Source organism: Hypanus sabinus, chromosome 1 (assembly GCF_030144855.1).
Source record: "Hypanus sabinus isolate sHypSab1 chromosome 1, sHypSab1.hap1, whole genome shotgun sequence".
NCBI classification, from domain to species: domain Eukaryota; kingdom Metazoa; phylum Chordata; class Chondrichthyes; order Myliobatiformes; family Dasyatidae; genus Hypanus; species Hypanus sabinus.
Genome location: NC_082706.1, coordinates 178,070,148 through 178,089,593, shown reverse-complemented (window position 1 = coordinate 178,089,593; position 19,446 = coordinate 178,070,148). Strand labels below are relative to the sequence as shown.

Here is a 19,446-nt window from a genome sequence, read left to right as displayed (position 1 = left end):
CCTACACAAAGACTAGATTAGTTACTTAAATTTACCTATCTTTCATGGTAGGATTCAGTCATGTCTCTGTATCAGAGCTCTGACTGTTAATCCAGTAAATGAACCTGTACACTAGTCAGACTAAAAAAGCAAGCAAGTCACGGGGCAAGAAAGGACAGAAAACGTGATAACAAGATTGTTTTTAGAGAGTTTTAGCAAAAGTTAGCATACACTTGAAAGGCTGATTGCTCCTGCTGTAATCTGTGATCTCTAAGGTTCGGAAGTACTTATTATTACCGATAAATTTATGTGAAATTTAATGTAAATTTAATCAGCTACAAACATACTTTCCAGTAAACAGTTGTCATGTATGAAATGGGACATAATGTCAAAATATCCAATAGATCAAAGCTTTGTTGTTCTTGGTGGTCACAATAAATAGTAGACGGTACTACCCACTAATCTGACATTAATGACAAAGTACTGTAATAACGAAAACCATATGTACACTAGATGGAGCAGGTGAGAGTGAGTGCAAAATCACTTCGATATATTAAAATTGAGGTAAAGGCATATTTTGTGGACAAAACAGTCATCTTTGACATCCAAAAAATAGTTATTTATAAATATGATTCTGAAATGTATTATCAAAATGGTTTTAGAACATAGAAATCTACAGCACATTACAAGCCCTTTGGCCCACAATGTTGTGCCGACCATGTAACCTGCACTAGAAACTGCCTACAATTTCGCTAGCACGTGGCCCTCTTATTTTTCTAAGCTCCATGTACCTAAGAGGCTCTTAAAAGACCCTATTGTATCCACTTTCACCACCGCTGCCGGCAGTGCATTCCATGCACCCACCACTCTCTGTGTGTCTGTGTGTAAAAAAAACTTACCACTGATATCCCCTCGGTACCTATTTCCAAGCACATTAAAACTATGCCCCTTCGTATTAGCCATCTCAATCCTGGGGAAATGCCTCTGATTATCTACACGATCATTGCCCTTCATTATCTTATACATTTCTATCAAGTCACCTGTCATCCTCCATCGCTGCAAGGAGAAAAAACCAAGTTCAGTCAACCCATTCTCACACGGTACACCCTCCAATCCAGGCAACGTCCTTGTTAATCTCCTCTGGACTCTCTCTATAGTATCCGCTCTCTTCCTGTAGTGAGGTGACCAGAACTGAACACAGTACTCCAAATGGGGTCTGATAAGGCCTTATATAGTTGTAACATTACCTCACGGCTCTTGAACTCAATCCCATGGGTGATGAAGGCCAACACACCATATCCCTTCTTAACAACACTGTCAATCTGCACTGCAGCTTTAAGTGTCGTATGGACACAGACCCCAAGATCTCTGAGATCCTCCACATTGCCAAGAGTCTTGCCATTAACGTTATATTCTGTCTTCAAATTTGACCTACTAAAATGAACCATAGCTCTTTTTTTTGATGAGTTAGTTTTTGATGTGTTTTTAATGAGCGTGAGTTTGGGACAATATACAGAAAGATGAAATGACAAGGTTATATTCTGATCAATAGCATTTATTAATAATAGCACTAATGTTGGAATAAATCAGCCAGCAACATCTGATGCGGGAACATTGAATGGTAACTATGTGAAAATCAGGAAGTTGCCTTTCAATATAAATGGAAAATTCTGGAAATACTCAGCAGATCAGGCAGCATCTGTAGTTAACATTTCATTTCTGGAAAAGATTTTTAAAAAGTTATAGAAAAAGAATGTGGGAAAGGAGCAAATAAAGAAAGAAAAGATTGGCCAGGAGGAATAATAAATGGAAATGTTGGCTTATAGGTGAAGTAAGTAAACAAAGTAGAATGATCATCAGAAATTACCAAAAACAGTATTCTGGACACTTAAAATCTGAAACTAAAACAGAAAATAGTTAACTTTTCCTCATCTTATTTTCTGCCTCTGAGATTTGGAAACTTCCTTTCACCCCACATCATATTTAGCAAATCAGATATATAAATATTACTTTCAGATATATAAAGAGTAAAAAAGAGGCAAGATTGGATATTGGACTGCTGGCAAATGATGTTGGAGAGTTGGTAACTGGGGACAAAGAAATATCAGATTAACTCCATAAATTTTTATGCCTTCACTGTGAAAGAAATTCAGCGTGCCAGAAATTGAAGAGTGTCAGGAGGCGAAAGTGAGGGTAGTCACTATTGCAAAAGATAAGGTGTTAAGAAACTGAATGGTCTGAAGTAGATAATCCCTGGACCAGATGGACCACACCTCAGGCTTTTGAATGAGGTAACTGAAGAGACTGCGGAGGCGTTAGTAGTGATCTTTCAAGAATCACTAGATTCTGGAATATTTCTGGAGGACTGGAAAATTGCAGAAATCACACCATTTTTTAAAAAGGGAAGGAGGCAAAAGACATGATAATATGGCCCAATTAGCCTGACTTCAGTGGTTGGGAAGATGTTGGAGTCCATTACTGAGGGTACTTGGAAGCTCATTTTAAAAGAAGGTTCCATAAGGGGAAATCTTGCCTGATAAATCTGTTGGTATTCTTCGAGGAAATAACAGGTAGGATAGATAGAGGAGCATCAGTGGATGTTGTTTACTTGGATTTTCAGAAGTCCTTTGACAAGGTGCTTTAAATGATGCTACTAAATAAGATAAGAGACTATGGTATTACAGGAAAGAAACTAACATAGAAACATAGAAAATCTACAGCACAATACAGGCCCTTTGGCCCACAAAGTTGTGCCAAACATGTCCTTATCTCAGAAATTACTAGGCTTACCTATAGCCCTCTATTTTACTAAGCTCCATGTACCTATCTAAAAGCCTCTTAAAAGACCCTATCGTCTCCGCCCCCACCACCGTTGCCAGCAGCCCATTCCATGCACTCACCACTCTCTGAGTAAAAAACTTACCCCTTACATCTCCTCTGTACCTACTCCCCAGCACCTTAAACCTGTGCCCTCTTGTGGCAACCATTTCAGTCCTGGGACAAAGCCTCTGACTATCCACACGATCAATGCCTTTCATCATCTTGTACACATGGATAGAAGATTGTGTGACCGGAAAAAAACAATAAAGTGGACCTTTTCTGGTTGGCAACCAGTGACTAAGGGTGTTCCTCAGTGGTCAGTTTTGGAACAACTTCTTTTCACATAATATGACAATGATCTGGATGACAGAATTGATGGCTGTGTGGCCACGTTTGCTGACAATTCAAAGATAGATGGAGGGGCAGTTAGTGTTAAGGAAGCTGGGAGTCTGCAGAAGAACTTGGATAGATTAGGAGAATGTGCAAAGAAGTGGCAGATGGAATACAGAGTAGGGAAGTGTATGGTCATGCACTTTAATAGAAGGAATAAAAGTGTAAATTATTTTCTAGATATACAGCAAATTCGGAAATCATAAGTGCAAAGGGACTTGAGAGTCCTGGTGCAGGATTCCTTAAAGATTAACTTGCAGGTTGAGTTGGTAGTAAAGAAGGCAACAGCAATGTTAGCATTCATTTTGAGGCTTCTACAATATAAAAGCAAGGATGTAATGCTCAGGCTTTATAAGGCATTGGTCAGACTACACTTGGAATGTGGTGAGCACTTTTGGGCCCCTTATTTAAGAAAGAATGTGCTTGCAATGGACAGGGTCCAGAGACAGTTCACAAGAATGATCCTGCAAATGAAAGGGTTAACATATGAGGAATGTTTGATGGCTCTGGGCCAGTACTTGCTGGTGTTTAGAAGAATAATGGCGGCAGATCTCTTTGAAACCTATTGTATAGTGAAAGGCCTAGATAGAGTGAATGTAGAGAGGATGTTTCCTATAGTGGGAAAGAGTTAGGACTAGTGAGAACAGCTTTAACCAGAGAGTGGTGAATCTGTGGAATTCATTGCCACTGATGGCTGTGGAGGCCAAGTCACTGGGTGTACTTAAAGTGAAAGTTGATAGGTTCTAGATTAGTAAGGTTATGGGGATAAAGCACAAGAATGTGGTTGAGAGGGATAATAAATCAGCTGTAATAGAGTAGTGAATCTGTAGAATTCTTTGCCACCAGCAGCTGTGGAGACCAAGTCTTTATGTATATTTAAGGCAGAGACTTATAAATTCTTGATAGTCAGGGCATGAAGGGATGCAGGGAGAAGTCAGGAGACTGAGGCTTAGAGGAAAATTGGATCAGCCATGATGAAATAGTGGAGCAGACTTGATGGACCAAATGGCCTAATTCTTCTCCTATATCTTATGTTCTTAATAATGGAGCGAGGTTGATGGGTCAAATGGCCTAATGATGCTCCTATGCCTTATAGTCTTATGGTCTAAATCATCTCTTGCAATTTCTGGCACCTTCGAAGTGATACCACCACCAAACAAGTCTTTCCTAATTTTCTGGTAATTATTCCAACATTTCCACCAACAGCTATTCTCCCTGCAAATCTTCTCATGCAACTGCAGGAAATATGCCATCTACCCTTTCGGCTCCTTTCTTTCCAAAGACCCAAATATATTTTCCAAGTGAAGGATGTTGCCTGGATTGGGGAGCATGCCTTTTGAGAATAGGTTGAACTCGGCCTTTTTTCCTTGGAGTGACGGAGGATGAGAGGTGACCTGATAGAGGTGTATAAGTTGATGAGAGGCATTGATCATGTGGTCAGTCAGAGGCTTTTTCCCAGGGCTGAATTGGCTAGCATGAGAGGGTACAGTTTTAAAGTGCTTGGAAGTAAGTACAGAGGAAATGTCAGAGGTAATTTTTTTATGCAGAAAGTGGTGAATGCATGGAATGGGCTGCCAGTGGCGGTGGTGGAGGCAGATACGATATTGTCGTTTAAGAGACTCCTGGATAGGTACATGAAGCTTAGAAAAATAGAGGGCTATGGGTAACCCGAGGTAATTTCTAAAGTAAGTACATGTTCGGCATTGTGGGCCAAAGGGCCTTGTATTATTCTGTAGATTTTCTATGTTTCTATACAGGAATAGAGTGGGAAGGAAAAGGGTGATTAATTGGTTGCAAGGATTAATGGTCTGTATATTAATTGATTGACTTTCACTGTTATGGTTTTATAGCATCTGAACCCCTTAATGAGTTACTAGTTTGCAAAGGAATTGCAGCTCTGCATTATGTGCAATATTTCTATGGAAGGCATTTCCTAATTAAAAATTAAATAAATTAGTCTCATAATGGGCTTTCTCCAAGAAATTCCACTCTTGGGTCAGGATATTTAACAAAATATATTTGAACCTCTCTGTTTAATCACTCATTATAGCTAGCAAATGGAACATGCTTACTTTTGTCTGACCTTTTCCTACACTTAATTAGTATGTGAAAGATGATTGATGTACTGGAGCTGCAATACTTGGTTCACTGTGGTGAGAGTATGAGTAAGTATTGGGAAAACATGTATGCATGAGTACATCAACAATTTTGTATAATAGTATAATATAGATATAGTTTTCTTTAAATTTTTGTGTTAAATATTTGATTATTTAGAGATAATGGTGTATGATTATTATTATTATTTTCCTTGAAAAGAAAATTATTTTGTCAGCATCTCAGCTATGTTTATATCTGGTTGCCTCAAACTACTGTAGGTAAATCGTCTTAAGAATTTAAATTTCAACAAAAAAACTGAATATATTTATTGACTGCAGACAGCCGAAATGCAACATTGATACACATTTGCAGGATGTAAAACTGTTCATAATTTTCTGTACATTATGTAGTTCATCTAAGTCAGATTATCAGATAAGTTGTTGAGGTGCTATTAGCTTTCTTCAATAAAGAGGAACTAATAAATATTTTCAGTTTTGAGCATATTTAAAATAAAGTATGTCTATAATTGCACATCTCCTGAATGTTACTGAATTCTTAGAGGAGTTTTCTTCAAAGAAATTGGCTGTTGCCTTTGTTGACATCAATGACAAAGCCTCAAATTAAATAATTGGCTTTAAACAATTTGAGGCATCCAACATTGTGAAAGAATTGTATTTTTTTTGTGATTAATTTCATATTTGAGACAAGATAATCAATTCATTTTGGGCTGTAGAATAGTGCAATTGTCATTATTTTGAAGGTTTAGAAAATAAATTTTCAAAAATGAAAAGTATTTTATAAAATAACAATTCTTTGTTGTAAAACATTTCAATGATTTAAAACCAGGAAGATAATACATTTTGATACAATTCTAGGTTGGAATTGATTGGGGCTGTTAACCTATATTGTTTTTCATTTTATATAAATAAATTTTGTTTCTGAAGTCTTTCCACAATAGATAACTTTTATTGTTTGCTACCATGTCAAATGTGCTTATAAAATGAAAACAAACTCCCGAGTTTAGTTTTACCATTTTTCTAACTGATTATCTTACCCAGAGCATCAAAACAACCTATTTCAAGATAAATCTGTATATAGAAAATGTGGAATATGTATTATGGCTGAGCAGTTGTAATTTAGAGATTATCAACATTCTTATTAACTAATGTTTTAAGTGTCTATAGGATGTTCCTCTTTAATGGTTTAATCCTTAATCTGTTAGATGCTGAGGAATGTCCAGTAACACCATTAAGCAGTTGTGCATGCACACACAAACCCAAAAATAGTTAGGTTTCTACTTACCAGAGTTTATCTGTCAGTTTGAACAACTGTTCCATTTTTTAAATATTGCTTTTCATTTATTACAATAACACAGCAGAGTTTCTTTTGGGTCCTTTACAGATCTTGGCAAATAGTAATTTTCAGGTACTTTTCTTTGTAATTAAAATTGTTTGCCTTACAGTTTTCATTACTACTCACAACATGTAGCAAATAAAGTAGATTTTGCCTTTCATAAGGCTGAAGCTGTATCAGTTAAATTTCATGGTGTCTTTAAAAGTGAACTAATTTAAAAGATTTATTCATTTTCACCTTATCTTGTTTTCAGTCAACATTATTTTTAAGGCTATCATTTTCACTTGTAGAGGTCCTTGATGGAAAAGAAGTAAACAATACAGCCAGACAATTTTTATTGAACTGGAAAGCTTTCCGAGAAGCCAAGAAAAAAATTGCCAAGGAGAAGACAGACCAGCAGGAAGTCCAATTCAAATTAGGTAAATGACATTGAAAAACTTTTGGAGAAGAAACACAATTTTTTTTCCAGTTAGATAATGTGTTAATGTATTGAAATACAACTATTTTATCATGGGCTGAAGCCTTCTCCATGAGTGGGTGTAGCTAAAAAGCAATTGGAGGTTTGAAATCAGAGTTTTCCTTCTCTTAGGTGTGATACCAACTTTGGCTGATGAGCCCCATTTGCCCAAAGAGATTTGTTTTAAGGCACCAGTGACCACCTTTGCCCCTTTTCCTGTCAGCAGAAAGGGTTCTGCCAGGCTTAATAGCTAAGCCACATGTGAAGGCCAGGAGGTGGACTTGGTTGTCAGACACTGTTCGAGGCACGTGCCATAGGAAGCATTTAGTAGGTAATGAGATCTTATCCCCATTACCCCTACCCCAGCTTTGAGAACCTTAAGAAACCACTCTGGAGCCTAACAGCAGAAAAATTTATTGATTGGTGACTGTGAAGATCCAGAACAACATTTATATATTTCCTTGTGTAATAAAATTTAATATTGGTTGCTTCCTGATATTTTGTTTTGTTTTGCATTTCTTTGCCCTCAATGTGGACAACAGCTTTTGCCATTGTCTCCTACCCCCCCCCCCCACACACAATATGCAACCCAGTCTCTTGAATCTGCCGTTGCTATGGAATTCACCAGATATGTGCATGGCTTCCTCTGGAACTATTATTCTCCACTATTTTTACCATGTGATGCAGATGCTTATTGTTCCTTACCAAGTATTCTCTCTCTTCCACTATCCCCCCCCCCCCCAATCCCAACCATGTCAGTTCCTATGGTATACTCACTTTTGAACTCTAGAATTACCAGGCATTGTTCTGTAAATACTGCTGTCCATAAGCTATCACTTTCCCAAAGCAAGGGATATAAGAGCAGAATTAGGCTGTTCAACCCATTAATTCTGCTTCAGCATTCAATCATGTCTGATTTTCTCAACCCCATTATACCACCATCTCTCAGTAACCCTTAACCACCTTACCATTCAAGAACTTATTAATCTCTTCCTTCAATTCATCCAGTAACTTCAACTCCACAATGAACTCCAGAGGTTTACCACCCTCTGGCTGAAGAAATTCCTCCTCATCTCAGTTTTAAAGAGACATTCCTTTATTCTAAGACTCTACCCTCAGATTCTAGACTCTCTTTCTAATGCTTTTGATTCTATCAAATACAGGCTCATAGACATCAAACACTCCTTATATGTTAAGCCTTTCATTCTTGGGATATTCTCGTGAACCTCTTCTGGACCCTCTCCAGGGCCAGCACATCTTTCTTAGAATATTGCTCACAATATTCCAAATGTGGTCAGACTAGCTGTTATAAAACCTCAGCAGTGCATCCTTGGTTTTAAATTCTACTTCTCTCTAAGTGAATGGTGTCATTTGATTTGCTCTCTTTACTATTCACTCAACCTACCAGTTAACCTTGAGAGAATCTCAGATTTGAAGTAGTCATTCCTCAACTTATGAAATGAGGAATCCAGTATCCTGATCATAATATGTAGAATTCATCCTGAAATTTAAGAAGGAAAAGCTAAAGTCAGATATATCAGTATTACAGTGGAATAAAGGGAATTACAGAGGCATTATAGAGGAGCTGGCCAAAATTGATTGGAAAAGAACACTGGCAGGGATGACAGCAGAGCAGCAATGGCTGGAATTTCTGGGAATAATTTGGAAGGCGCAAGAAATATACATCTCCAAGAGAAAGAAGTATTCTAAAGGCAGGATGACACAACTGCGGTTGACGAGAAGTCGAAGCCAACATAAAATCCAAAGAGAGGGTATATAATAGAGTAAATGTTAGTAGGAAGCTTTTAAAAACCAATAAAAGTCAACTGAAAAGACATGAAGAAGAAAAAGATGGAATACGAAGAAAAGCTAGCCAATAATATTAAAGAGGATCCTAAGTGTTTCTTCAGATATATAAAGAGTAAAAGAGAAATGAGATTAGATATCAGGCCACTGGAAAATTATGCTGGAAAGATAGTAATGGGTGACAAGGAAATGCTGGATGAACTGATTAAGTATTTTGCATCAGTCTTTACTATGAAAGACACTAGCAGTATGCTGGAAGTTCGAGAGTGTCAGAGGGCAGAAATGTGTGAAGTTGTCATTACTGGGCAGAAGGTTCTTGGAAAGCTGAAAGCTCTGAAGGTAATTAAGTCATGTCGACATGTTGGTATACACCATAGGGTTCTGAAAGAGATAGTTGAAGAGATTGTGGAGGTATTTGTAATGATCTTTCAATAATCTATTGATTCTGGCATGGTTCCAAAGGACTGGAAAATTGCAACTGTCACTCCACTTTTCAAGAAGGGAGAGAGGAAGAAGAAGAGAAATTAAATGCCAGTTAGTCCCATCTCAGTGGTTATGAAGATGCTAGAGTCGATTGTTAAGGACGTGATTTTAGTGTACTTGGAAGTACATGATAAAATAGGCATGGTTTCCTTCAGGGAAAATCTTGCTTGACAAATCTGTTGGAATTCTTTGCAGAAGTAACAAGTAGGATAGACAAAGGAGAGAGAATTAGTGGATGGTGTGTACTTGGATTTTCAGAAGGCCTTTGACTAGGTGCTAAGCATGAGGCTGCTTAACAAGTTAAAAGCCCATGGTATTACAGGAAAGATACTAGCATGAATAGAGCATTGGCTGATTTGCAGGAGGCAAAGACTGGGATAAAGGGAGCCTTTGGAGGTTGACTGTCAGTGACTAGTGGTGTTTCACAGGAGTTTATGTTGGGACCACATCTTTTTATGTTATACATCAATGATTTGAATGATGGAATTGATAACTTTGTGACCAAGTGTGCAAACGATACAAAGATGAGTGGAGTGGCAGATAGTTTTGAGGAAGTACTGTAAAGAGACTATAGAAAGACAAAGAGAATGGGCTAAGAAGTGGCAAATGGAATACAGTCTTGGAAAGTGTATAGTCATGCACTTTGGTAGAAGAAATAAGAGCATAGACTATTTTCTAAATGGGGAGAAAATTCAAAAATTGAAGGTGCAAAGGGACTGGGGAGTCCTCATGCAGGATTCACTAAAGATTAATGCAGGCTGAGCTGGTGATGAGGAAGGCAAATGCGATGTTAGCATTCATTTTGAAAGGAATAAAATATAAAAGCAAGGATGTAATGTTGAGGCTTTATAAAGCACTGGTGAGGCCTCACTTGAGAGTAATGAATGCTAACATTGCATTTGGGTCCCTTATCTAAGAAAGGATGCGTTGACATTGGAGAGGATTCAGAGGAGCTTCGTAAAAATGATTCTGGGATTGAAAAGTTATCATATGAGGAGCGTTTGATGGTACTGTACTCAATGGAATTCAAAAAAATAAGCTTTGTTCTCCCTTCACAATTACACTCACAAAGCCAACTTAGTGTCATATATTTTCACTGACACATCCTTCAATTTCCAACTACTTTTTTTCTATTTTGCCTAGAGTGCAGGAAATAACCAGCAAGTCAGGCAGGATCTCCAGGGAGAACAAAACAAGTTCATTTCATTCATCTTCATTGATCTTATACACAATTGTGCATTTTCTTTTATTTCAGTTTTTAACAACTGCAGTGTTCTATATCTCTTTTCTCTGGTTCTTTCCTTTTTCTTCTGTTCTCATTCATTTCCTTCTATTTAGACTTTCCAGGGCAGAAAAAAATATGGTTATTAATTATTCACCGGAAATAGAAAGTTACATCATATATGGTTACTTCAAAATTTCTAAATCAAGTACTGAGATACATTGTTTGTGTGCAGCTTAAGTTGTTTGTCCTCAGAGAATAATGACAAGAATAATAATCAGATATGAAATTTTAAATTATGAAAGAATTGAAAATAATTACTTTTTCCATTGGAGAAGAGCTAACTGAGAATGAATATTATCAAAGCCTGTGAAGAACGCCTTAGTAGTGTACATCAAGCATTTTATTTAACTTGTATTCTGAGTGCATATTATAGGAAATGAGGGTAAAATTAACAAACTTCAAGCTAAATTTAGAATTTTTGGAATTGTTAGAATATTCTCCTGTTTTGAGGAATTGTTCATATGAACTTAGTACGTACTACTTTATCTTTTGAAAAATATCTGTATAAATACCTGTATTAGTACCTGATTCAGAACAATTATGAGGTTTTATAATGACTACAGGTAAGGTAAATGAGTACCGTCAATGAAGCCATGGATCTGTTAAATTAATTAAAGCAAGCAAATTACAATATATAAAATAAAATTTAACATGAATGCTTTTGTTGCTTTGTTTGCCTTACCTCTGAAGTAGATCAGTCAGGGAGAAAAGAAGATTTAGTTTTGCATTATATAAATATTGTTGAAGGATTAGACTTGAGATGCTGCATAATGTTAATAAAATTATAAATTTAATATATTGAAAAATTAGTTGTTATGATCAACAAGTTTATCTGTTTCCTCTTTGTTAACAAGATCATCCACAAATTATTCGCCACCATGCACCCAGAACCTCCCCAAGTATTCATAAATTCAGGAAACCTGTTGATGTTCTTTTTACAAAAACTCCTAACTATGCAAACTCTGGAGGTGATGGACTTGAATCTAGTTGTATGGGTGATGGAGTGGAAGGAATCAGGTAAGATGCCAACATCTTCTAAAATGTGCATATTAGGCACATTTGAAACATACAACTCCATTGCATTTGGCATTACAATTATTTAGGTTAATAATTCCTTCTAAGTAGTCCAAGTGATATAGAAATAAAACTTTTTTAATTCACATGTTGTATAATTTCAATCTAGAAAGAAAATTGAAATTTGAAAAAAGGATTTCAAATTACTGAAGACACTTTTGTTATTATAACCATATAACAATTACAGCACCAAAACAGGCCATCTCGGTCCTTCTAGTCTGTGCCAAACGCTTACTCTCTCTTAGTCCCACTGACCCGCACCCAGCCCATAACCCTCCATTCCTTTCCTGTCCATGTACCTATCCAATTTTACTTTAAATGACAAAGTATTAGTTTGATTTTAATTTTCAAAAAGTTGAAAACCTAATGCTTAATATCAAACCTAATGTTTGTTATTGAGATTTAAGCAGCTGAATATAATGGTCTGAAATTTTGTGTGTTCTTAACCTGTAATTAAATTCTGAGTAAAATTAGAATATTCACCATATTTTCAAGGGAAATGGATCCAATTCACTTAATAAAAATGGTTTGGCGACAACATAACAGATGTTTCAATAACTAGATTTTAAAAAATTAAAATAGTGTAAATAAGGCATGTTTGTACTGACACAAAGAAGACTCAAATTACTTTTAGAATCAAAGTAATTCATCAAAGTTACAGATTCAGAAAAATAATCACAATTTGATGCTGAAAGTGCTTTACTCATTTTTAGATTAAATTGATAATTTTCTAATACATATTTCTACTTAAAAGAAAATTTGAATTCGTAATCATAGAGATGTATGCTTTAAATTTTGAAATATTTCAGAGTGTATAGGTAACATATTTTGTTTGATATTTTGTTTCAACTGTCTTGATTACAGATTGAGTACGGAATGCAGTATTCCTAACTTTAGTCCTGTCTTAATCAACATTGCATTGATGTATGTCTTTGACCTTTTGACAGCTAGTCACTTTAGATGGTTCAGTAAGAAAATGTAAACATTAGTTTGTTCCTTACATTCAAGTATGTTTAGTTGGGTGAAGGTGAAATGGAAAAGATTAATATGTACCTAATGAAGTTTGGAAAATTGAGAGTACAATTAAATAATTGTATGAATAATAGTGGTTAAAAACAGGTTTGCTTAAATACTCATTTCCTTCCTTTAGGTCCCCTCCCCCATCAAAAGATTGATGAATAGCAGACTGTTTGTAGCTTCAAGTCCAATCTCAATTCTTTTCTCCCAGCAAATAAACAACATTTTCTCTTGCCTTACTTGATTAATTCTGCTCTTGTGTCCAAAATGAAATCTCCATCTGGTTTATAAACTTGTGGATTTTATCAGCTGAAATTGTGATGCTTATTCCAAAAGAAAAGTACAAAATATAGTTCACTGTCTTTTGGAGAACTTACTAATTTATTTTTTTAGTGGTAAGTGAAAAATCATTTTTTAGAAAAAAATCACCATGCCCCAATTATTGATTGTATCAAGACAAGGTAATAAATAGTAGCACACGGTAAAAGGGTAAGGAAACATTATTAGAAATCAATTTGTAAAATGTGGAAAACAAATGTGCCACAAACCCATGTAGCAAGCTTTGGAACATAGTTAATAAAAGTTTCAGAATATATTGGGAAATATTTTAAAATGTTCCAAAAAAGAACTAGATTGTATTGTTTCATTGATTTAATTGTCTAGTTTCAAAAACTAGTTGACTGTAATATAAACTGAAATTGTGGTTGTACTTCCCCTAAAAGGAATGATGTGGTTTAGGCAATAAGCATGTTGTCTTAGTCAAAATCAAGTGCAAGACAGTGTGTTTAGAATTTTAGTTTAAATTTATTTAGCAGAAAAATGTATTGAACCACCTGTGACATATAATTTTTATGGAATGATCTTTATTTGTTTAAAATGTGGCTGAGTCATTCTCTTTTTTACCTGGAATATAATTTGTATTATTATACCATTAATTATCTTCAAGGATGTGAAACTTGTGGTGTCGGCATTGCCAGATGTACTTCTACACTCTTACCAGTATAAACTAACTAATTCAGCCAACAAATCAATATTTAACTGACAAAGATCATCCAATATGCATTGTGCAGAGTGAAAGAATGAAACCTGAATATGTGCAGTGAATAGACATTTTCCCTTTTACCATTCTACATTTGGGGATCATGTCCTTGGCTGCCTAAGGCATGGGTAAAGCCCTCCCCACCATTGAGCATCTCTAATTAAAATAAAATAAAAATACTTTTCCTCATGTGATGTCTAAAATGATGAACATGGCCTCAGAATAAGTGATCCCACACTTAGGCTAAGATCAGGAACTACTCTCAGAGATCAGGTAAATTTTGGATTATGGATGCTATCATTAAATTATTTGCGATTGAGATAGATTTTTGGGCAACAGAGAAATCAAGGATTATTGGGATCATGAATAAAAACAAATCCTGTGATCTTGAGATTATATGATGGTGCATGCTCTGTGAAACTTGCCAATTGCCAGATGTTTAAATAACAAATACAAAGATAAAAAAATTGCTGTCAAAAAGGAGTTTAGAACTTTTTGAAGGCAATTTATAATTCAAAAGAGAACATTAAATTAATAAACTAATTTTGTGAATTTGTTCGGTTGCATCAGAGTTAACAGCCTAGATCTGTGTGACAAGATCGTAATAAAGAAACTTAGTACTGAAGGTACATTCAATAAATAATGTACCGGGATAGTACTAACTAGATCAGCAATCATGAACTGATCATGTATCATTAATAATTAAGATAAAGGGTAGGAGATATGAACATTGAAGACCATTGAAGACAAGCAAGCTACAGTCAGAGGAGAATCAATCTAGTCATTCAGTCAAACTTAAATATCTATCTTCAGCTCAGACTATATAAGAAATGTTAATTCACAGTATTTATCAATGAAGTTGGAATTCAAGAAAAATAGAATGATTCAAGTGATTTGCCAGTAGGATTGTAATCTGTAATTGTGGGAAAAACTGACCACAATATGACTGAATTTTACATTAAATTATGAAGTGATGTTGTTTCAACAGAACTACATCATTTTAATGTCCTTTCTGTACTATGTTTCTTCAATATTATCTTGTTACAGAGGCCTAGGATGTTATATTAAATATAAGTAAATTGTAGATATTCATGATTTTTGTTCCTTAAGGTTGTTGTAGCTAGGAATGGTCATGGAGATAAACTCCCAATGCCTATTAAATGCTCCCAATGGCATGGGTCTTAATTAGCATCTGACAACCAAATCCAGCCCCTGTGGCTTAGCTACTAAGTCCGGTGGAACCATTTCTACTAACAGAAGAAGGCGCAAAATGAATTAGTGGTGGTTAGGCAGATGGAGTTCATCAGCATGTACAAAAATGCTGGATGAACTCAGCAGGTCGGACAGCATTCGTTGAAAGAAGCAGTCAACGTTTCGGGCCGAGACCCTTCATCAGGACTAAAGAAGGAGGGAGTAGGGGCCCTATAAAGAAGGTGGGGGGAAGGTGGAAAACCAATCAGAGGAAAAATCAAGGGGTGGGGGAAGGGAAGCAGGGAGGGGATAGGCAGGAGCGGTGAAGAAGGAATCTAAGGGGAAAGCACTATGAAGAAGGCAGAGTCATGAGAGGTGATAGGCAGCTAGAAGAGGAGACAGAGTGAAGGTAGGATGGGGAAGGGAGAGGGAGGGAATTACCAGAATTTGGAGAATTTGATGTTCATACCAAGGGGCTGGAGACTACCCAGATGGTATATGAGATGTTGTTCCTCCAACCAAAGTTTGGCCTCATCATGGCAGTAGAAGAGGCCATGTATGGACATATCCAAATGGGAATTTGAAGGAGAGTTGAAGAGAGTGGCAACTGGGAGATCCTGTCTGTTGTGGCAGACAGAGCGTAGGTGCTCGACGAAGCGGTCCCCCAATCTGCGTTGGGTCTCGCCGATGTAGAGGAGGCCGCACCAGGAGCACCGGATGCAATAGATTATCCCAACAGACAAGTGAAGTGTTGCCTCACCTGGAAGGACTGTTTGGGGCCCTGAATGGTGGTAAGAGTGCCTCACATATACTGTCTGGGTAGTCTCCAGCCCCTTGGTATGAACATCAAATTCTCCAACTTCCAGTAATTCCCTCCCGCTCCCTTCCCCCATCCCACCTTCACTCTGTCTCCTCTTCTAGCTGCCTATCACCTCTCATGACTCTGCCTTCTTCATAGTGCTTTCCCCTTAGATTCCTTCTTCACATCTCCTGCCTATCCCCTCCCACATCCCTTGATCTTTCCTCTGATTGGTTTTCCACCTTCCTCCCACCTTCTTTATAGGGCCCCTGCCCCCTCCTTCTTTAGTCCTGATGAAGGGTCTCGACCCGAACCACTGACTGCTTCTTTCAACGGATGCTGCCCGACCTGCTGAGTTCATCCAGCTTTTTTGTAAGTCTTGATTTGACTACAGCATCTGCAGTGTACTTTGGAGTTTATCAGCAGTGGTTGTCAGCTCATCTAGGAAAAGGAAAACTGATCTCAGACCTCAGCTGCTTGCAGCTATATCCTCTCATGGGAAGTACTTTGGGAATAAACTTCAAGGAAAAATTCAGAGCTGGAATCACTAAGACAGTCCCACGTTGAGTGGCAAGTCCTGCAACACAGTTGGTACCAAGCTGCATCGGTCTCTGCCATTCCTTTGGATTCATCAGCTGTGTGAAGAGGGGAGCAACATGGACAACAGCTTGTTCTTCATATCATACTGCCCTGGCTTGCATATCACAAAGAGAGCTGGGAGGCAACACTCATGGTTGATCCCGACCAGTGGAGAGTTTCATCAATGATTTGAATTTTAGATGTAGTAATAATGATTAAGAAGTTTACTAAACTATCCCAAAATTGGCATTGTGATCAGTTGCATGGATTAAAGATCTCTGCTGCTGGAAGTTAGAAACAGCCTAGGACACAAAGGGCTCAAAGGTGACAAATTAAATTCATCCCAGAAAATAAGAGGAAATGCAGTTGGGAAGAGCAAACATGGGAATGCATGATAAATGGTGGGATGTATAGATAGATAGATAAACAGACAGAAAACAGTCTTCTATTTCTATTTTGTTCCAATTTCTTCACCTAATTGTTTTTAGTTCTCTGGTTCCTGTTGATCAAGAATACTACAGTTGCTGAAATCTGAAATAAAAGCAGAAAATGTTGGTAAGGTCAGCAGGTCAGGGACCATCACAAATTAAAATATACCATTTTCTTCTTCTACAGACAGTTTTTCCAGCATTTTCTATTTTTATCTCTGGTTCTTGTTAATGGGCTGAAATGCATTTTGAAGCCTCCAGTAGAATATTTACCACTTCTGTCATAACAGTTCCTTTAATATCCTTTGAATTTATCTTTGTCATTATCTTTTTCTGATGCAGTTTCTTGTGATCAGGGAAGACTTACTTCTAGTCCAGTTTTGTGGGTACTGAGGTGATTAATGAGATCATTCTAGAAATAGATTTACATTGGGGCTCAATCCCAATCTTTAGATTGAGAAAAATCCACTAGTTGCCTCCACAGTTGACCCATTCGACTTAAATATTGTAGAGGTGTGTCGTGCTGGGCAGAGGCGTGTACTGGTGCCTACTAGGCTGGACCATTTCGAATGTCTTACAAGTGCTATATCTGCCATGAAAAGCTGAATTTGGCCACATTTACAAGGCAAATTATAAATTCTACCTGAATTAATTTGGAAGTCTATGCTATTTCACTAATTCAAGATCACTCTTTCAACATTACAATACACTCTATACCTCTGAAACACAAGAGATTCTTCAGATGCTGGAAATCTTGAGCAACACACACAAAATGCTGGGGAAACTCAGAAGGTCTCCCCCGCCTACACATTTTCCCTGTCACCTCATCTCGCCTATCATCTATCAGCATGCACTCCCTCCATCACTTTATAATATTATTCTGACTTCTGCCTCCTCCTTTTCCAGTTCTGAATAAGAGCCTTGACCCAAAATGTCAACTTTTTCTTTCCATCCATAAACACAGCCTGACCTGCTGAGCTCCTGCAGCATTTTGTGTGTGTTCTTTGCACCTCAGAATTAATTAATTGACTTTAAAATGTTTGGACTCTTTCAGTCAGATCAAATGCTAAATAAATGCGAGTTTTCTGTTTCCAGCTGATAACCATGCCTATCATTCAATTAGCTGGAATGCATCAATTTATGCTGTAATTTTATGTCAAGTTCCCACAGCCAAAAATTGAAGACTAGAGATCAACATGCCCTTAGCCCATCTTTCAAATCATTGGATTTGTTAGAAGCAAGTTGAGGCAAAATGAGAACTCCTATCAATATTTTCCAAACTGTTTACAGTTCCATTGAAGAGTCCTCCTAACAGTGCTATTTAAAGCATCCTTAGTGACAGGAGATGTACCAGAGGATTAGAGGATAGCCAATGTTGTTCTGCTGTTTAAAAAAGGCTCTAAACAGAAACTAGGAAATTATAGGCCAGTGAGTCTGACATCAGTTGTGTGAAAGTTATTGGAAGGTATTCTAAGGGACTGTATCTATAAGTATTTTGATAGATATGGATTGATTAAAGATAGTCAGCATGGCTTCGTGTGTAGTAGGTCACGTCAATCTTACAGGGTTTTTTGAGGAGGTTATCGGAAAAGTTGATGAAAGCAAGGTAATGGATGTTGTCTTCATGGACTTTAGCAAAGCATTTGACAAGGTCCCACGTGGGAGGTTGGTCAAGCAACTTCAGTGACTTAGCATTCAAGATGAGGTAGTAAATTGGATTAGACATTGGCTGTTTGGGAGTAGCCAGAGAGTGGTAGTAGATGGTTGCCTCTCTGTCTGGAAACTTGTGACTAGTGGAATGTTGCAGGGATCATAGCTAGGTCCGTTGTTGTTTGTCATCTATTCTACATCAATGAGCTGGGTGATAATGTGGTTAACTGGATCAGCAAATTTGAGATGATACCAAGTTTAGGGTGTAATGGACAATGGGGAAAGCTAGCATGGTTTGCAGCAGGATCTGGACCAGCTGGGAAAATGGTCTGGGAAATGGCAGATTCAGATTCAGTTTATTGTCATTTATAAACCACAAATACAATGCAGTTAAAAAATGAGACAACGTTCTCTGGAATGATATCACGAAAAAGCACAAAACAGACCACACAAGAAAAACCAAATAACGTTTGGTAATCCCCAATCCAGAGTCTGGAGAGGCTGCTGCGTATCGATATCGCGCTACCGTCTTAGCATGTTCCCCAGAAAGGAACTACAAACCCATCAGACAAACCTAAAGCTACAAGACCTACACAAAACCATATAGTTACATATAGTTATAGTTAACATATAGTTTCAACAGTGCAGACAATACCATAATTGATAAAAGACTGACAAAGACCATATAATTATAACACATACTTTCAACAGTGCAAAGCAATACCGTAATCTGATAAAGAGCAGTCCATGGCACGGTTTAAAAGAAAGTCTAAAGGCCCGACAGCCCATCATCTCACGCAGTCAGTAGAAGGAAGAAAAACTCTTCCTGCCTCTTAATGCAGCACATAGGAGGTGTTGCACTTTGGTAGGACCAACCAGTGTAGGTCTTACACAATGAATGGTAGGGCACTAAAGAGTATGGTAGAACAAAGGAATCTGGGAATACAGGTCCATAATTCATTGAAAGTGGTATCATAGGTGGATTGGGTCATAAAGAAA

General features: G+C 37.2%; 1 protein-coding gene across 9 annotated transcripts in view; it reads left to right on the top strand.

Annotated features, from left to right (window-relative positions):
* ppp1r42 (protein phosphatase 1, regulatory subunit 42) overlaps positions 1–19,446 on the top strand; it is a 93,487-nt gene that overhangs the window by 50,977 nt on the left and 23,064 nt on the right. For 5 of the 9 annotated variants that reach the window (XM_059982286.1, XM_059982271.1, XM_059982252.1 and 2 more), the window contains 2 exons: positions 6,930–7,058; positions 11,525–11,687. In XM_059982286.1, coding sequence (XP_059838269.1) covers positions 6,930–7,058; positions 11,525–11,687 — 292 coding nt within the window. Of the gene's footprint in view, positions 1–6,929; positions 7,059–11,524; positions 11,688–12,894; positions 13,621–19,446 lie in introns of those variants that run through there. The other 4 variants (XM_059982321.1, XM_059982311.1, XM_059982301.1 and 1 more) reach the window with 2 other exon arrangements.